The sequence below is a fragment of the Lathamus discolor genome, chromosome 2 (assembly GCF_037157495.1).
Source record: "Lathamus discolor isolate bLatDis1 chromosome 2, bLatDis1.hap1, whole genome shotgun sequence".
Taxonomy (NCBI): Eukaryota; Metazoa; Chordata; class Aves; order Psittaciformes; family Psittacidae; genus Lathamus; species Lathamus discolor.
The window spans coordinates 49,375,561-49,388,457 of record NC_088885.1 but is presented as its reverse complement, the minus strand read 5'-3'; the positions used below and the strand labels follow the sequence as shown (position 1 = coordinate 49,388,457).

The 12,897-nt window shown below is 36.9% G+C and overlaps 1 protein-coding gene across 5 annotated transcripts in view; it reads right to left on the bottom strand.

Annotated features, from left to right (window-relative positions):
• DIP2C (disco interacting protein 2 homolog C) overlaps positions 1–12,897 on the bottom strand; it is a 320,749-nt gene that overhangs the window by 69,326 nt on the left and 238,526 nt on the right. For all 5 annotated transcript variants that reach the window (XM_065666772.1, XM_065666777.1, XM_065666771.1 and 2 more), the window contains 8 exons: positions 12,402–12,511; positions 10,948–11,050; positions 10,619–10,683; positions 8,677–8,770; positions 8,446–8,565; positions 7,539–7,653; positions 2,946–3,085; positions 1,245–1,381 (listed from right to left, as the gene is read on the bottom strand). In XM_065666772.1, coding sequence (XP_065522844.1) covers positions 1,245–1,381; positions 2,946–3,085; positions 7,539–7,653; positions 8,446–8,565; positions 8,677–8,770; positions 10,619–10,683; positions 10,948–11,050; positions 12,402–12,511 — 884 coding nt within the window. The remainder of the gene's footprint in view (positions 1–1,244; positions 1,382–2,945; positions 3,086–7,538; positions 7,654–8,445; positions 8,566–8,676; positions 8,771–10,618; positions 10,684–10,947; positions 11,051–12,401; positions 12,512–12,897) is intronic.

Sequence of the window (12,897 nt, the reverse complement as noted above, 5' to 3'; positions counted from 1 at the left end):
AGAGGCTCACTTAGAGGGGGCTCCTAAGAACATGCTTAACTTTAAAAGTGAATGGTCTGACTCACCTAATGGCAATTTATCTGCTTACCATTAGGAATAAGTTTAAATCAGTCTTAGATATGCTGTTAAACTGCAGACCCAGTTCTGAATTATGAATGATCATGCAATTAGAGCAAGTAACTAGAAAATGAATGTAAGTACCTTCCTACCCTGAAATACAGCAAATCCAGGATTATCATTCATACGGGATATTGCCAATTGTACCTGTCACACAGTAATCACCTATCAACAAATTTCAGATCACAATAGCATAGTAGGATTCCTGGCTTCAATAGCAGGAAGGAGAGTAATATCAACTAAACTCCATTAATTCCTTAATGTATAGTGTTTACAACATTCAGATTTGCATTTTGCAGGAGACAGTAGCCATGTTTGGCCTATGAAAAATGGTAACATCAGAGCATTTGTTAAGGGAAATGTAGATGTATTTTTCTTAACTTTTCCTCAAATATTAAAAAAGGATCAGAACTTAGTAAAAATCTCAGCTCAATTTTTTTTCAGTATTTTTCTGATTTGTTCAGCCTTTCATAGTGGCTTGAGCAGAAGTTAATGGTAACAAGTAAGCAGGTGCAACACAGCTATCAATACAGCTGTCTGCACTGGAGCTGAAACCTCCTGGAAAACAGATTCCACAAAGCAAAAAGTCTTTTGCATAAGGCAATTCAAACAAAATCAGGTGGGGACTAATGAGGAAAAGGTATTTCTTCTATTCAGATACCTCTTGAAGACTACATCTGTCAAGATTCTGTATAAATGCAAACCTTCAATCCTGGCTGCATTGTGGAAATGTTGGAAACTGCTTTTTAAAGATACCCAGCAACCTTCCTACTGTTTGCAACAATCAAATTCTGCATATAGCTAGCTTGTAGATTTGTACAGTATTACCTTTTGAAATTTTTCTTTCTTCCTACTTTCTGATAGTTTCAGCCACTGGTATCTTCTTTCAAAATAAAGGTAAAAGCCCTTCAGAGCTAAAACTAAACCCACATAAAGATCTACTATTGCACTTAATGAAATAGGCTTCAGTGCATATTATCTGGCTATAGTACAGGTCCCAAGCCACAAGCATTGATTATCACTGGTATTCTGATACTATTACTATCAATATTTTCTGCTAAACATTATCCTGAAACAGAAAAAGTTTTAAATGAAAGATTTTATATAGCATTTTTTGGTCAGCTTACCTCAAAAGTATTTTTGGTCATGCCTGAGAGTCCATAATACGATGTACCGGTTGCAATAGCACATACACAAAGTTCTCCTATTTCATCTGTTTTACAGAGCTGAGGAATTCCATCTGGTTTCACTGAACACATTATAGCTATAGGGAGAGCAAAGGACTTTAAAAAACATTATGAAATGAACTAAAGAATAATATAAATGCAGTGGGAAAGACTTTGACATAAACAGATAAATTGCATGCTGACTGAACCGCTTTCTCAAAAATTAAGGTGTTGAACATTATGAAATGTTATTTACACTATAAATAGTATTTAAACAAAGAATGCAAAGATCTTTCTGTAAATTCACTCTTTACATTGATAAAAACCCCTAATTTGCCTTGCTCTCTAAAATTTCAGTTGATCTGTAATATTGCTGTGAAATGTGATTGTATTCCCAGTATTGCATACTGAAGATCAGATCTGCTGCAGCCAGTGCAAAATGAAACACCCTAATGGAGTTCTTGATAATAATACTACTGCCAGAGAGGCAGGGAATTGGGAAATCCACCTCTTACAAAGTAGCAAGTGACACTATATCAAGATATTCTAGCAGACTACTACAGTTGTTTTACTAAGAATTTATCAGAGCTCAGACTCACTCTCATGAGTCTTATGGGACTGCAGAGGCAGCAGGAGCTAAACGGGAGGGATTAGAAAGCACTGGTCTGAGGAAGAAGTACTATTTTATGTGTCAGCCATGTGAATAAGAATCATGTATGCTGCTTTAGCTATAATCCCTGGAGTTTAAATTCAGCATGTGTAGATTTTGCAGTTGGAAAGAGGATATGATGAACAAGGGAGACCAGAAATGATTCGGCATCTCTTTTAAGTACAAGTGTAAAGAATCTTGAATGACCTTTCTCTCACTGAGGACAAACAGGAGCATGCATGCACTTTTATTAAAATGACCAGAATGTAGTATGAAGTTCAAGATGGCACTTCTGTAATAATACCTTATATCATATCTTATCTTCCTTTAAGTTGTTCAACTGAAATTTTATAAGATGCATCATTATGTTTTATTCCTCTGGTGCATAACAGATACTCTCCTATGAAAATGTATTTCACACTGTTTATCCTGTTTTAGTTTCATACTGTATTATCCTGTTCTAGTCTTTGTAACATCTCACTTAAAATCTAGCTCTCTTATAAAAAGTCTTATCTTCATGTTCATGTTCATGGTTTAAGTCTGAATTATCAACATGAACTGTTCAGTCATGCTTCCCCTTTCTAATAACTGGGTGACAGCACAAGATCTTTGGAAAAACATTCTGCAAGCCTTCAGATAGTAATTTTGTTGATCCTTAGCCTAGGTTATGAAAACTTTCACTACCAAGTCTATTTATGGCCTCCAGACACTGTACTTTAACTTTCTTGTTTTCTTTGACAGTGTCTGACAGTTAAGGAATGGATGTTAAGATGCAGTGGCAGGTTGTTTAAAACACAAGTAGAGACAACCACTGCAGTAAAACAGAAGAAACCTTGGGATTTCCAAACTATGAAGTTTTACAAGGTAGTACTTTTGGATTAGAATGTTTTTCAAGTACGCATGTTCTAATCCCAGAGCTTGTCATTTTACAGCAAAGTACGCCAACCTATGACTTTCTACAGCTAATTATGTAAACTGGTGAATCCTAGTGAGCTTCAAAGGAAGTTCCTTACCTCCTGGCATCACTAAGCCAACATCCTGGACAGTCAGAACAGAAAGCTTTTCTTCAGAGTCCACTCGAATCACTCCGTAAGTGAGACCATGCATGGATAGAACTCCTCTTCCTGGTGGCTGATTGCTGTCATCTGTTGGCCTGCAACCATGTGTTATATCCGTGAGGCAGGTGTAAGCATTTACTTATTTTTAAGGGACTACTGTTGCAAATACTCTATTTGAGTTTAAAATTTCACCTTCTTTTTTCCCCTACCAGATCTGACAGAATCCTGGTTTTCAGTCGTTTCTGAGTAATTGTGTCTGTCAACATTCCCATTCAGCAGCCACCCACATATATAAGTAACACCTAACATTTACCCCAAACAGCTTGTATTTAATTTTCAGATAGATTTAGAAAGATTGCTTGATTACTCAAGTAAAGATTTTTTTGCCTTATTTTAAAAATACTGAAAGGCAGTGCAGATGACATGGAGGGAAACTGCACTCTAAATATTTGGAAACAATCACTAAACAACTTGACCAATTTTGAAGCACTAGGAAACCAAACTCATCTGCTAGACTAAAAGTGTAACTCTAGCACACCGGTATCAAGGCCAAGATTAGAATATAAGTATGCTGTGCCTGAATTGCAGATATGACTTCCTACTCCCAATACTTAAGCATTTAAAATTACTAAACAGAAGAAATTAGGATATAATAGATTCACTGCCAAGTATCTGTGGACTCAAGAATACTTCACCATTTTAATGTACGTAAATGGACTTCACCATTTTAGTGAATTGAATTCTTCCTAATTTACTACATGAAAGTTAAAACACATTACACCTTCATCAGTCATGGTCAAAATGTTGTCAATGCAGCCTCTTTGTAACACCTCAGTTTGCTCAGATTCACTGCCAACACGTGTAATTCACAGCATCACAAGCTGTCTGTCAACTTGTTTCAGTATAAAACCACCTTCTGTATCAGTGGATACAATTATTCGTATGTAGAGTGCGGCTTCAGCAAACGAATGTTGACGTAGACAAGTTACTAAGCCAGAAGAACATGTCAGGGCTTTTCATGTGTGGAAAGATTCTTATACTATCCTGCAATTGAAAATGCAAAACCAGAAGATAACGTGATGCTGATTTGAGTGTTGCTAAAGCATCTACGCAGAGCAGCCTGGCTCCAGCTATTTTCAAGATGGATAAAACAGACAATATTTAATTCAAGATTCTGCATTTTTCCTCAATACTCCATCATAGCACAACTATTTTTTAACAGATAATGTCCTTTCATATGACATTTCTCCTCTGTTGTGCTTGAAATACTAGATGGTTTTAACCAATCATGCTCATATAAGCCTTGCAGTGATCAGCACTATAAATTTCAATTAATAGGTTTTATGAGGCATATTCCTCAAATGACACTGTCAACAAAGGAGGATGTGGGCACGCTTGAAAACACATTAGAGCATAACAAATGGTGCTAGTAAACAAGCATCTGGGATAAATAACTTCCCATCATGTAAAAGGAACTTTCAGTGACATTATTGATAAACTTCCTCTCATTCTTCCTCCCCAAAACACATTTTACTGCCCATGAGAAGCAAGGTCTCCTGCAGGTAAACACAACTTCTCACAACCTCTAGGAGCAGAGGCCATCTAGACTTTCAGCACATACATTTTCTTCTGTTTCTTATCACATTCAAAGACTGCTAAAAAGAAGAGCCAGCACAGCTTGGAAAAACACTGGCTGTGTACAGGATAGGGGTGCTAGGGAGGGAAGCTGGAGGCACATGGCCTGATAGGATCATGCTGGGGGACTTGTCAGTAGAGCTGTGGCCCGGGCTGAGATAGCCACTATGCCCAGGTTAGTGTGTAATCGAAGCGTCGTGCAGTGGAAGTAGGTATGCATAAGGGAAGAGTCATAGCCAAGGACTGACAGGGTCCACAGGCATTTCAGAGCTGCTATTTCAGGGTACTTCTGGTATGCTGGTAGTCTGAGGTGGGTCCTTGAAGGAGACACCAGTTAACATGCTTGAGACTCCTCTTGCAGGAAACCAGCTACCTGACACCACAAGGGAATACAGTCAGAGAACCAGGACAGAGAAGTGAGGTGAGGACCTAAGCACCTGACAGCACCTATACATCCTCTTAGAAAGCATCCTGTCAGTAACAGTTCTTCAATATATGGTGTCTCATTTTGTTCTGTGTATCATATTCACATGGGAACAACCCTAAAACAAGTGTCTCTGCCAAGCAGAAGGAGAGAAATCACTTGGAAAAAAGATGAGGTATAAATAACCCCATTTCAATGCATTTATAATTTAGTTTAAAGTTCACATTTTCAATTTTCTTTACTAATTCAATATTTCTAATAGTGGGTTTGGAATTCTGTAAGACTGCTTGCTAGACAAAGAGAAAGCCTTTGATTAAAGTAGGCGCAACTGGACAAAGGTATAAACCTACCTACTTCATATACTAAATAAATGTAGCCTAAACCACCAGACAAACCCACAGCTTTAGTTTCCTTAACCATGACAGAGGGACAACGTGTATCTGCTTCAAAGCTGATTTGTTCATACTGAGTAGCTGTAGAGCATTTTGAGAACAGTTACTACTACCATTTTCAGATACAATCTATTTCAACGCTATCTTTTGCCGGTCATTCAAATAGGAAAAGACCTATTCTTAACTTTTGCATTCCCTTAAGCAAGTGGGTTCAGACTAATATGCAATAAACCAAAGGGGAATACCATAAAGAATTATTTGCATGACATATTCCTTTAAATATCAGGCTTCATGTTCCAGCTCAAAGGCTAAAGTACCTATTAGTCTATTACTGTCTTTTTCTAAACTAGAAAAATATTTCAATTGAGAACTGGTTTTCTTACTCTTCCTTGTAGGAAGATCAGTAAAAATACACCACAGATTTTGAAAGAGTTGAAGCATTAACAGGGAGCTCTCTGGATCTGCGCTCTGCAGGGAATGATTTTAATGCATACTTCAGCTGTAACTGTTTGGAACCTGTATGATAATAACTTTACTGTCTGTGGAGATGGCTTGAATAAAATGAGAAGTACTAAAGCCCCCAGGTTCAGATAGTATTATCCTACCATTAAACACTTCAAAAAAAGGAGATATGTGTTCAGTAACATTCACTGTAGTAACAACTGCCCTGTTAGTCTGTTACTACACAGAGAGGCACTGAAGATAAAAATGCCTTTTTTACATATTTTTTTTAATTATCCACTATTTTATGTGCTAATAATGTTCTGTGTTTGTTTTTAATATAAGCTCTCAAATGCTAGTTAATTTGAAAATGAATCTCTAGCGCTTCAGATGGCTACAGGCATAGAGTTCAAGTCTAGAAAGCGTACATCAGCCATTGCATGTGGAGATACAGTGAGTTCTCCCACTTTACAACCGGTGATCACGTGCAGATTTTCCAGGGCTAGCATAGGAAATGAAAACCCCTTCCCATTAATCAGTGCTCAATACAGGCAATGTCTGCTGCCCATCCACCTCTTCTCTGCGCTTACAAGCAAGAGCTCATTCTAAGGGAGTGAAGGTCTTCACTGCCTACACTGGGGAAACGCACTGCAAGGAAAACCAGTGTACTCCTTGGTATAAAGCTAAGAACAGGCTGGCAGAGCCCAATGAAGGGCTTTCTGAGATCCTGTAGCCCACTGAAAAGACAACTAACCTGGACAGGATAAGTCCCCAATGGATAGCTTGCTTTAAGCTAGTAATGAGGTGGCTGAAAGTAAACCACACACTTGGCCTCATGTCTTTCTTCCTGCTATGTTTTGTTGGAAAGCTAATTGAAAATCTAGTTAAGTTTCACTTGGACAGTATATTTTAAACTTTGTGGCAGGAAGTATTTTTACTTACTGCTATTACAGTGCTTTACACTTTTATACTGTATGTTTTAACATGGGAAACAACTATAACTGACTGTGGAATTTTATCTTAAAGACAAAGTGTCTGCTGTTTAAGGTACAACTTTTGGAAAACTCTTCCAAAACAGACAACGGTTATGCCATTTAGTGTGAGCTACAGCCCTCATGACTGCTGCATACTGGCGTTCATATACATAAGCCTTATTATTAGAATTTCTATTTCTAGGCACAAATCCCTCAGATTCAAAGGACATTTCCAGATGATTAATGAGAATCTACGAAGGGTTAATAAGCATCAGCCAGCCAAAATCAATCTGCAGAATGTCATAATTCTCTTTAAACAGACTATTTTAAAGCATGATTTTCCTCGATAGCAATTCCACTTAAATTCTCACATTTTAATTAATCTTATGCTTATGATGGCTTTTTCCCACTTCTTTTCACAGAATCAGCTTTTGCATTTCAGTCTACGTCATTTAAAATTAGATAAAATTACAGAAACAGGAACTATATTATAAAGCTCTCTGAGGTTAAATTACTATTCTACAAATTCTTCTTGTGTGTCTTCTTTGGACAAACAAAATGAGAACTAAAAATGTCATTCAGAAGTTAAGCATGCAGATAATTGAATATATTTTTCTTTTTTTCCCCCAAATTACCATATATATTCTACAGCGGGTCTATTTCCACTGGTGTAACACAGTACCTTCGTATAGCCACAGTGAGAGCTTCTGGTGAACTAGCGCAGGGACAAATGACCTCCTGTCTTAGACCTTTACTTTGGAAGACATTGAGAAATGCATCACAGGAAGATATAGACCCTGGGGTAAAGAAAATGAAAGAAATTAGAGGAGAAAAAGAATCTGATTTCTGAAGAGACACTATTAACTGCAAACTCACTATGGAATATGAGGGCTTTTCAGGAGAAACAATTTAAAAAGGACCCATGTCGACCGGGAAAGAAGTCATAGCTGCTACAACTATATATATATACAGTTGTGTATGCATACAGGGAATAAAGACTAATTTTTTGAGCATAAAGTCCTGTCACTATAGAAAAGCCATTACTGCCAGATTTACAGTACTAATTTTATTACAGTTTTAGTATGAGGCAGATAAAGATTTAATTCAGAAACTGAAAATAAGCTACTACAAACAAGTAAAACACTTATGCATTGCTGTCTTAAATAACATAGAGAGACAGTTTATGGTATTAATCGTCATGAAGTTATCCAGATGTGGTTTTCTAGAGTAGTGTAATTATTCCCCTAAAATTCTCAGTTACTTCTGCATCTGAACAAAATCATTCAGTGATCCTTTCTATAGCCCAAGGTTATTTATTTCAGTGTTTCTATATGACTGTCATGTTACACAAACCCACATTTACTTCACCTTAGGTTATGTGGAATACTGAGTTTGCTTCGGGTTTAGCTAAAGAAAAAAACATTTAAAAAAATCCAAAATTAATCATTGTTTCCATAAATATCATAGTCTGCAGCAGACAAGCCCTATACTTTGTAAATATTTCAGCTAAGATGACTGAAGATTGAAACTTAAAATGCGAGACAGAAAACATTTCCTATTCTCTACCAGACTGCAGAAGCATAGCTTACATGGGTTTGCACCATCAGCCACTATTAGCATACGCAGCGAGGAAAGGTTGATGTCTCTCTGATCTCGATGTGCCACCAACGCCCAGTGCATGTCTCTGGATTTTACACAGGCAACTTTTGCTGCAATAAGAATGGGAAGATTACTAATACACCACACAAATGCTATACAGCTCTATTACCAATTTGCACTTTTAATTATCAAGTATACTTTTCTATATTCCCGTTCCTTACCTTTGTATTGACAGACTTTTTGTATCCATGACAGTGGATTCACTTTCATTAAGGAGTATGGAATACTTATAACATGCATCATGTTCATGACACTCTGAAATCAAATAAGAAAAATGGGTTTTGTAAACAATCATGGTAATTATTTATATTGTGTTATGGGCAGGGGCATCTATACAAATCATTCTATGCTTGCTATATTGTCAATGCTGGCATTTATCTTCTCCTATATAGTTACCTATATTAAGATGAATCAGACCTCCATTTTCTAATGTTTTAATTAAGGTTTAAAGAGTCAGACTAATCAGATCATAACTTTGAAGCTGCACAGAAAAAAACAAATTTTCTATTTATAATCTAAGCATTTCACTTTAAACAGAAAAAAAAACCAACAAACCCACCAAACACTGGATGAACAATTCTGTATATTTGCTATGTAGGTTATTATCACTAAACCTGCTAAATCTCCATATATATGAAGACACTTTACTGAAAAAGGACAGGAAACAGAAATATATCTGTCTAAAGAAATCCATCCACGTGAAGACTGAAAAACTACTAATGGCAGCAGGGCACAAATAATTCAAAAGACAGTAGACAGAGAAATTGGGGTCACAGGTTAAGCAGAGATCAATTTCTTTTAACAGAAAAGAAATTGAGGAGTTTTCAATCCTTCTCCAGGTGGGTTAATTCCAGTATTTTCGACAAGGTCATGAAAAGCCGCAGGAAGTTTAGACAAAGCAGCTGAGTGAAAACAATGACAGATCCAAAAATGATCTCTTAGTCTGAGCCACTGAATTGCTTTAGTGATTTCTCAGTGTCACTACTAACCAAACAGCATGTAAATGAACTGCTGCTTTATTTCTGTTACCATTTAGAAACATTTGAGGGCAACACATCTCTGGTCATAGCAGCTCAGGTAAACATAGCATTTCTTTTGGAAAATTTAGGCTTAAGAAAGGTTAAGTGTCCCAGTAGATTAGCCATCTTGTTCTTGTAGAACTGCAAAAGATAGTGCTCCTTTCAGTCTGGCACAAATGTAGGTACATGAAAAGCATGGGCAAGTCATGAAAAAAAATGAAGTTCATACCAAGATTAACAGCAAAGGAAGGCATAGGAAAGTTCTGTTAGATGTTTGCTTTCAACTTAGTGATATACATGTTTTTTTAACATGAATACTTATGGGCATTAAGCTTAATAGATTGTTTCTGCTACTGTAGTGTTATTACTGACCTTTGATATTAAGAACAAGATAACACTGTATGGGAAAAGTATATCAGATCCCTAGGAACTACAGCATGTAGGATCTGTACATCCTGGGACTCCCAAACAGTAACACTTCAGAATTTGATATCTGTTCTTAAAATGACCAGTGAATAGTAATTGTTTGTCTGACTGTAGTCAGACATCTTTATAAGCAGTCCACAGTAAGACACCTTTATAAGCAGTCCTTAAAAATATGTCAATTACCTCTGATGTCAACTGAGGAAGACATTAAAACAGCAAGTAGACAATTTATGTAATTTAAATTACCAGAAATGTTTTTAATGTTAGCAAAACCATCTGTCGTGGGAGTTCTGATAGAAAGCTAGTCAGAGGCGATATAGCTATGCCGGTGGATGCTACATATCCTCACAGAGGCAAGTACTAATTTAATTTGTTTCTGCTATAAAGTGTGAGCCCAAAATCATGAATCAGTAAGATCAGAGTAAGAATGGGGACAGAGTACTTGACATGATGCATAAAAATACATTGGCATCTTCACCGTGGTTATTATGGGTAAGTGCACTTCTGCTGAAGATGAGGGGTTTAAGTTACATATTTTTTGCTTTTGAAGCAAAAAAAAATGGTCTCAGTAGAAAATGTAGAAATCCCAGTTTGTGCTAGTAATAAGTACATTAGGTTAGTTTATTTTCAAATACAGAAAATACAAAAACACACTTACTGTAAGAATCCCATGCCATAAACCAACATCCTTCTTGAAATCTAATACATTCACAATTGTTTCAGCTGCCCAAGAAAAACACAAGAGAGTTTATTTTTTAGAACATGGCATTGACCCAAGGCAAACCCACTCAGAGGAAGTTTTTGTACCTCTCACAAAGATATTTTAGATGTGTATGTATTTTCTAAAACAAATGAAAAAAAATCATTTTTTAAATCTAGAAGCCGCTGACACAGATCTACATAAAAAATAAGACAGGAGCCTGATGAGAAACAAATTACAATTCATACTTGATTTTAAGGATGAAGCAAGGGAAGGGCACTCTCTACCTTCTGTGTATCCGCATGCCTGGGTCAGAGCTTGGCAGTGTGTCAGCAGTGCAATCCTTGTCACAGTCACCCCAAGCACACTTCCATCTTTACAAGTTTTGTACTAAAAAGAAATAAGCAGGGAAAGTCAATGTGCAATAGTTGTCCTATTCCTATTATTTAATAGCTATGTTTAAAGTGTTTCTTATGTAGGTGGATGATGGACACATCTAATGATCATTTTCAGAAGGAAGTAGTTTGAGAGGAGTTTGTGGTTTTTTGTTTTTTTTTTTGTTAAAAGACACTTTTTTCAGATAGGCTTTCTTTTTTTGACTACAGCTTTCCAGGCTTGATATCAGAAATCCATCTGCTGTTTGAATATAGGCATTACGGAAAAAGAATTCTAACAATTCTGATCATGCTAATGACTAAAGGACTGGTTAGACTTAGCAGAGAATAACCTAGTTCGGTCTGCTCAGTGTTCACATTACATTAACAGGCCAACCAATAAACCTGAGCTTCTCCCTTCCATGTCTTACAAGGCATGGGCTGAATCCTTGCTGGGTGCTGTTATAATAATCTGTATGTATACATATGGAAAGACACAAGCTCTTTGATCAGAAGAGTATGAAAGTATGGAAGAGTCACGAGAAAGCAGCATAGAAAAGAGGTGGGAGATCACTGCTGATGATTGCAGTAATTTTTGCAACTTTATGCAAGAGTCTGGAAACTATCAGTGGCAATTAAAGTAAATTAAATGCTAATCTTTTTCCATGATGAAGATAATTAGCAAAGATTGAGAATGGAGGCATCTCTGCTTCTCTAGCCCAATGTTCTGACTGCACAAAGATAGGAAATACCTTTGCTCCATTCACTTGAACTTACTCCCTTTGAATAATCACTTAGATTCAGTATTAACATCACTGAATTCAAGGCATTTGAGTCTATGCAGAAGTAGGAAAAAAAGAAGGGAAAAAAATAAAAGAGAAAGATTAAACTTAACAGTACTGCTAATTTTCCCTTCCTGATGCTAGCCTTTTGAAGAAGCGTGACTCACAAAGCAATAAGTGACAAGCAAGTATTTGAACAAGAAATTTTTTCTCTTTCAAAGGACCTGAAGGTTGTGATACGAGAACTGAAGCTTCACTGTGAAACTTGCAAACTATCTGTCTCAAGGTTAGTGGGCAAGCCCACACTGTGCATGAGACCAAGACTGGTCAAGGCAAGTTTAATATAATATTGTGGCAGCCATATAGCTAACATAAAAATATTGTTAGGACCCCCAAAATGCAATTTAACATTTCATTAACTTCTCTGAAATCAATATCCAGTATAATTTATTAGAAAATATTACTTATTAACAGGCTAAAACAGGATGTTCTTTGCTTCTGTTACTGGTGAATGAATAATGATGTTTACCTAATCCAGAAGTGCCATATGCAATGAATCAAGAAGATGCATCTTCATTAACTCACCTCAATGTAAGCTGTGTCATTGTTTGCATCCTTGATGTGTGGGAACCAGTCACGAGGTGGCTTGGAGAGGTGTTTAGACTCTGTGACAAACCACAGGAGCTTTGGCCAGCCTGAGGTACAAAGAAAAGTCAGCTTTTATTGAGTTTCTGCCAGGTAGAACAAGACAAAACTCTTCTCTGCCAGAGATTTTCTTCCGAAGTGCCTGTGTCACCATTACTTAAACACTGCTTCTTTCAAACCTCACCATAGTGCAGGAAAGCAGATTTTCCAGAACTGCTTTCTTAACACAGTTATCGTGGCCTTCTCAGACAATCCCTGAAGAAATGCTGGACAGTTTACACTGTTATTGACCCAAATAGTTTTTTACCACTCTCCTGACAGAGGTTACAGTCCCTACCACTTTACTATAGGACTGATTTGTATGAATGCTTCTTGTTTCCTACAGTCCTGAGTCCTGGTTTAATTTCACTTGTAGCTACAGTTGACCTCAGCAGCC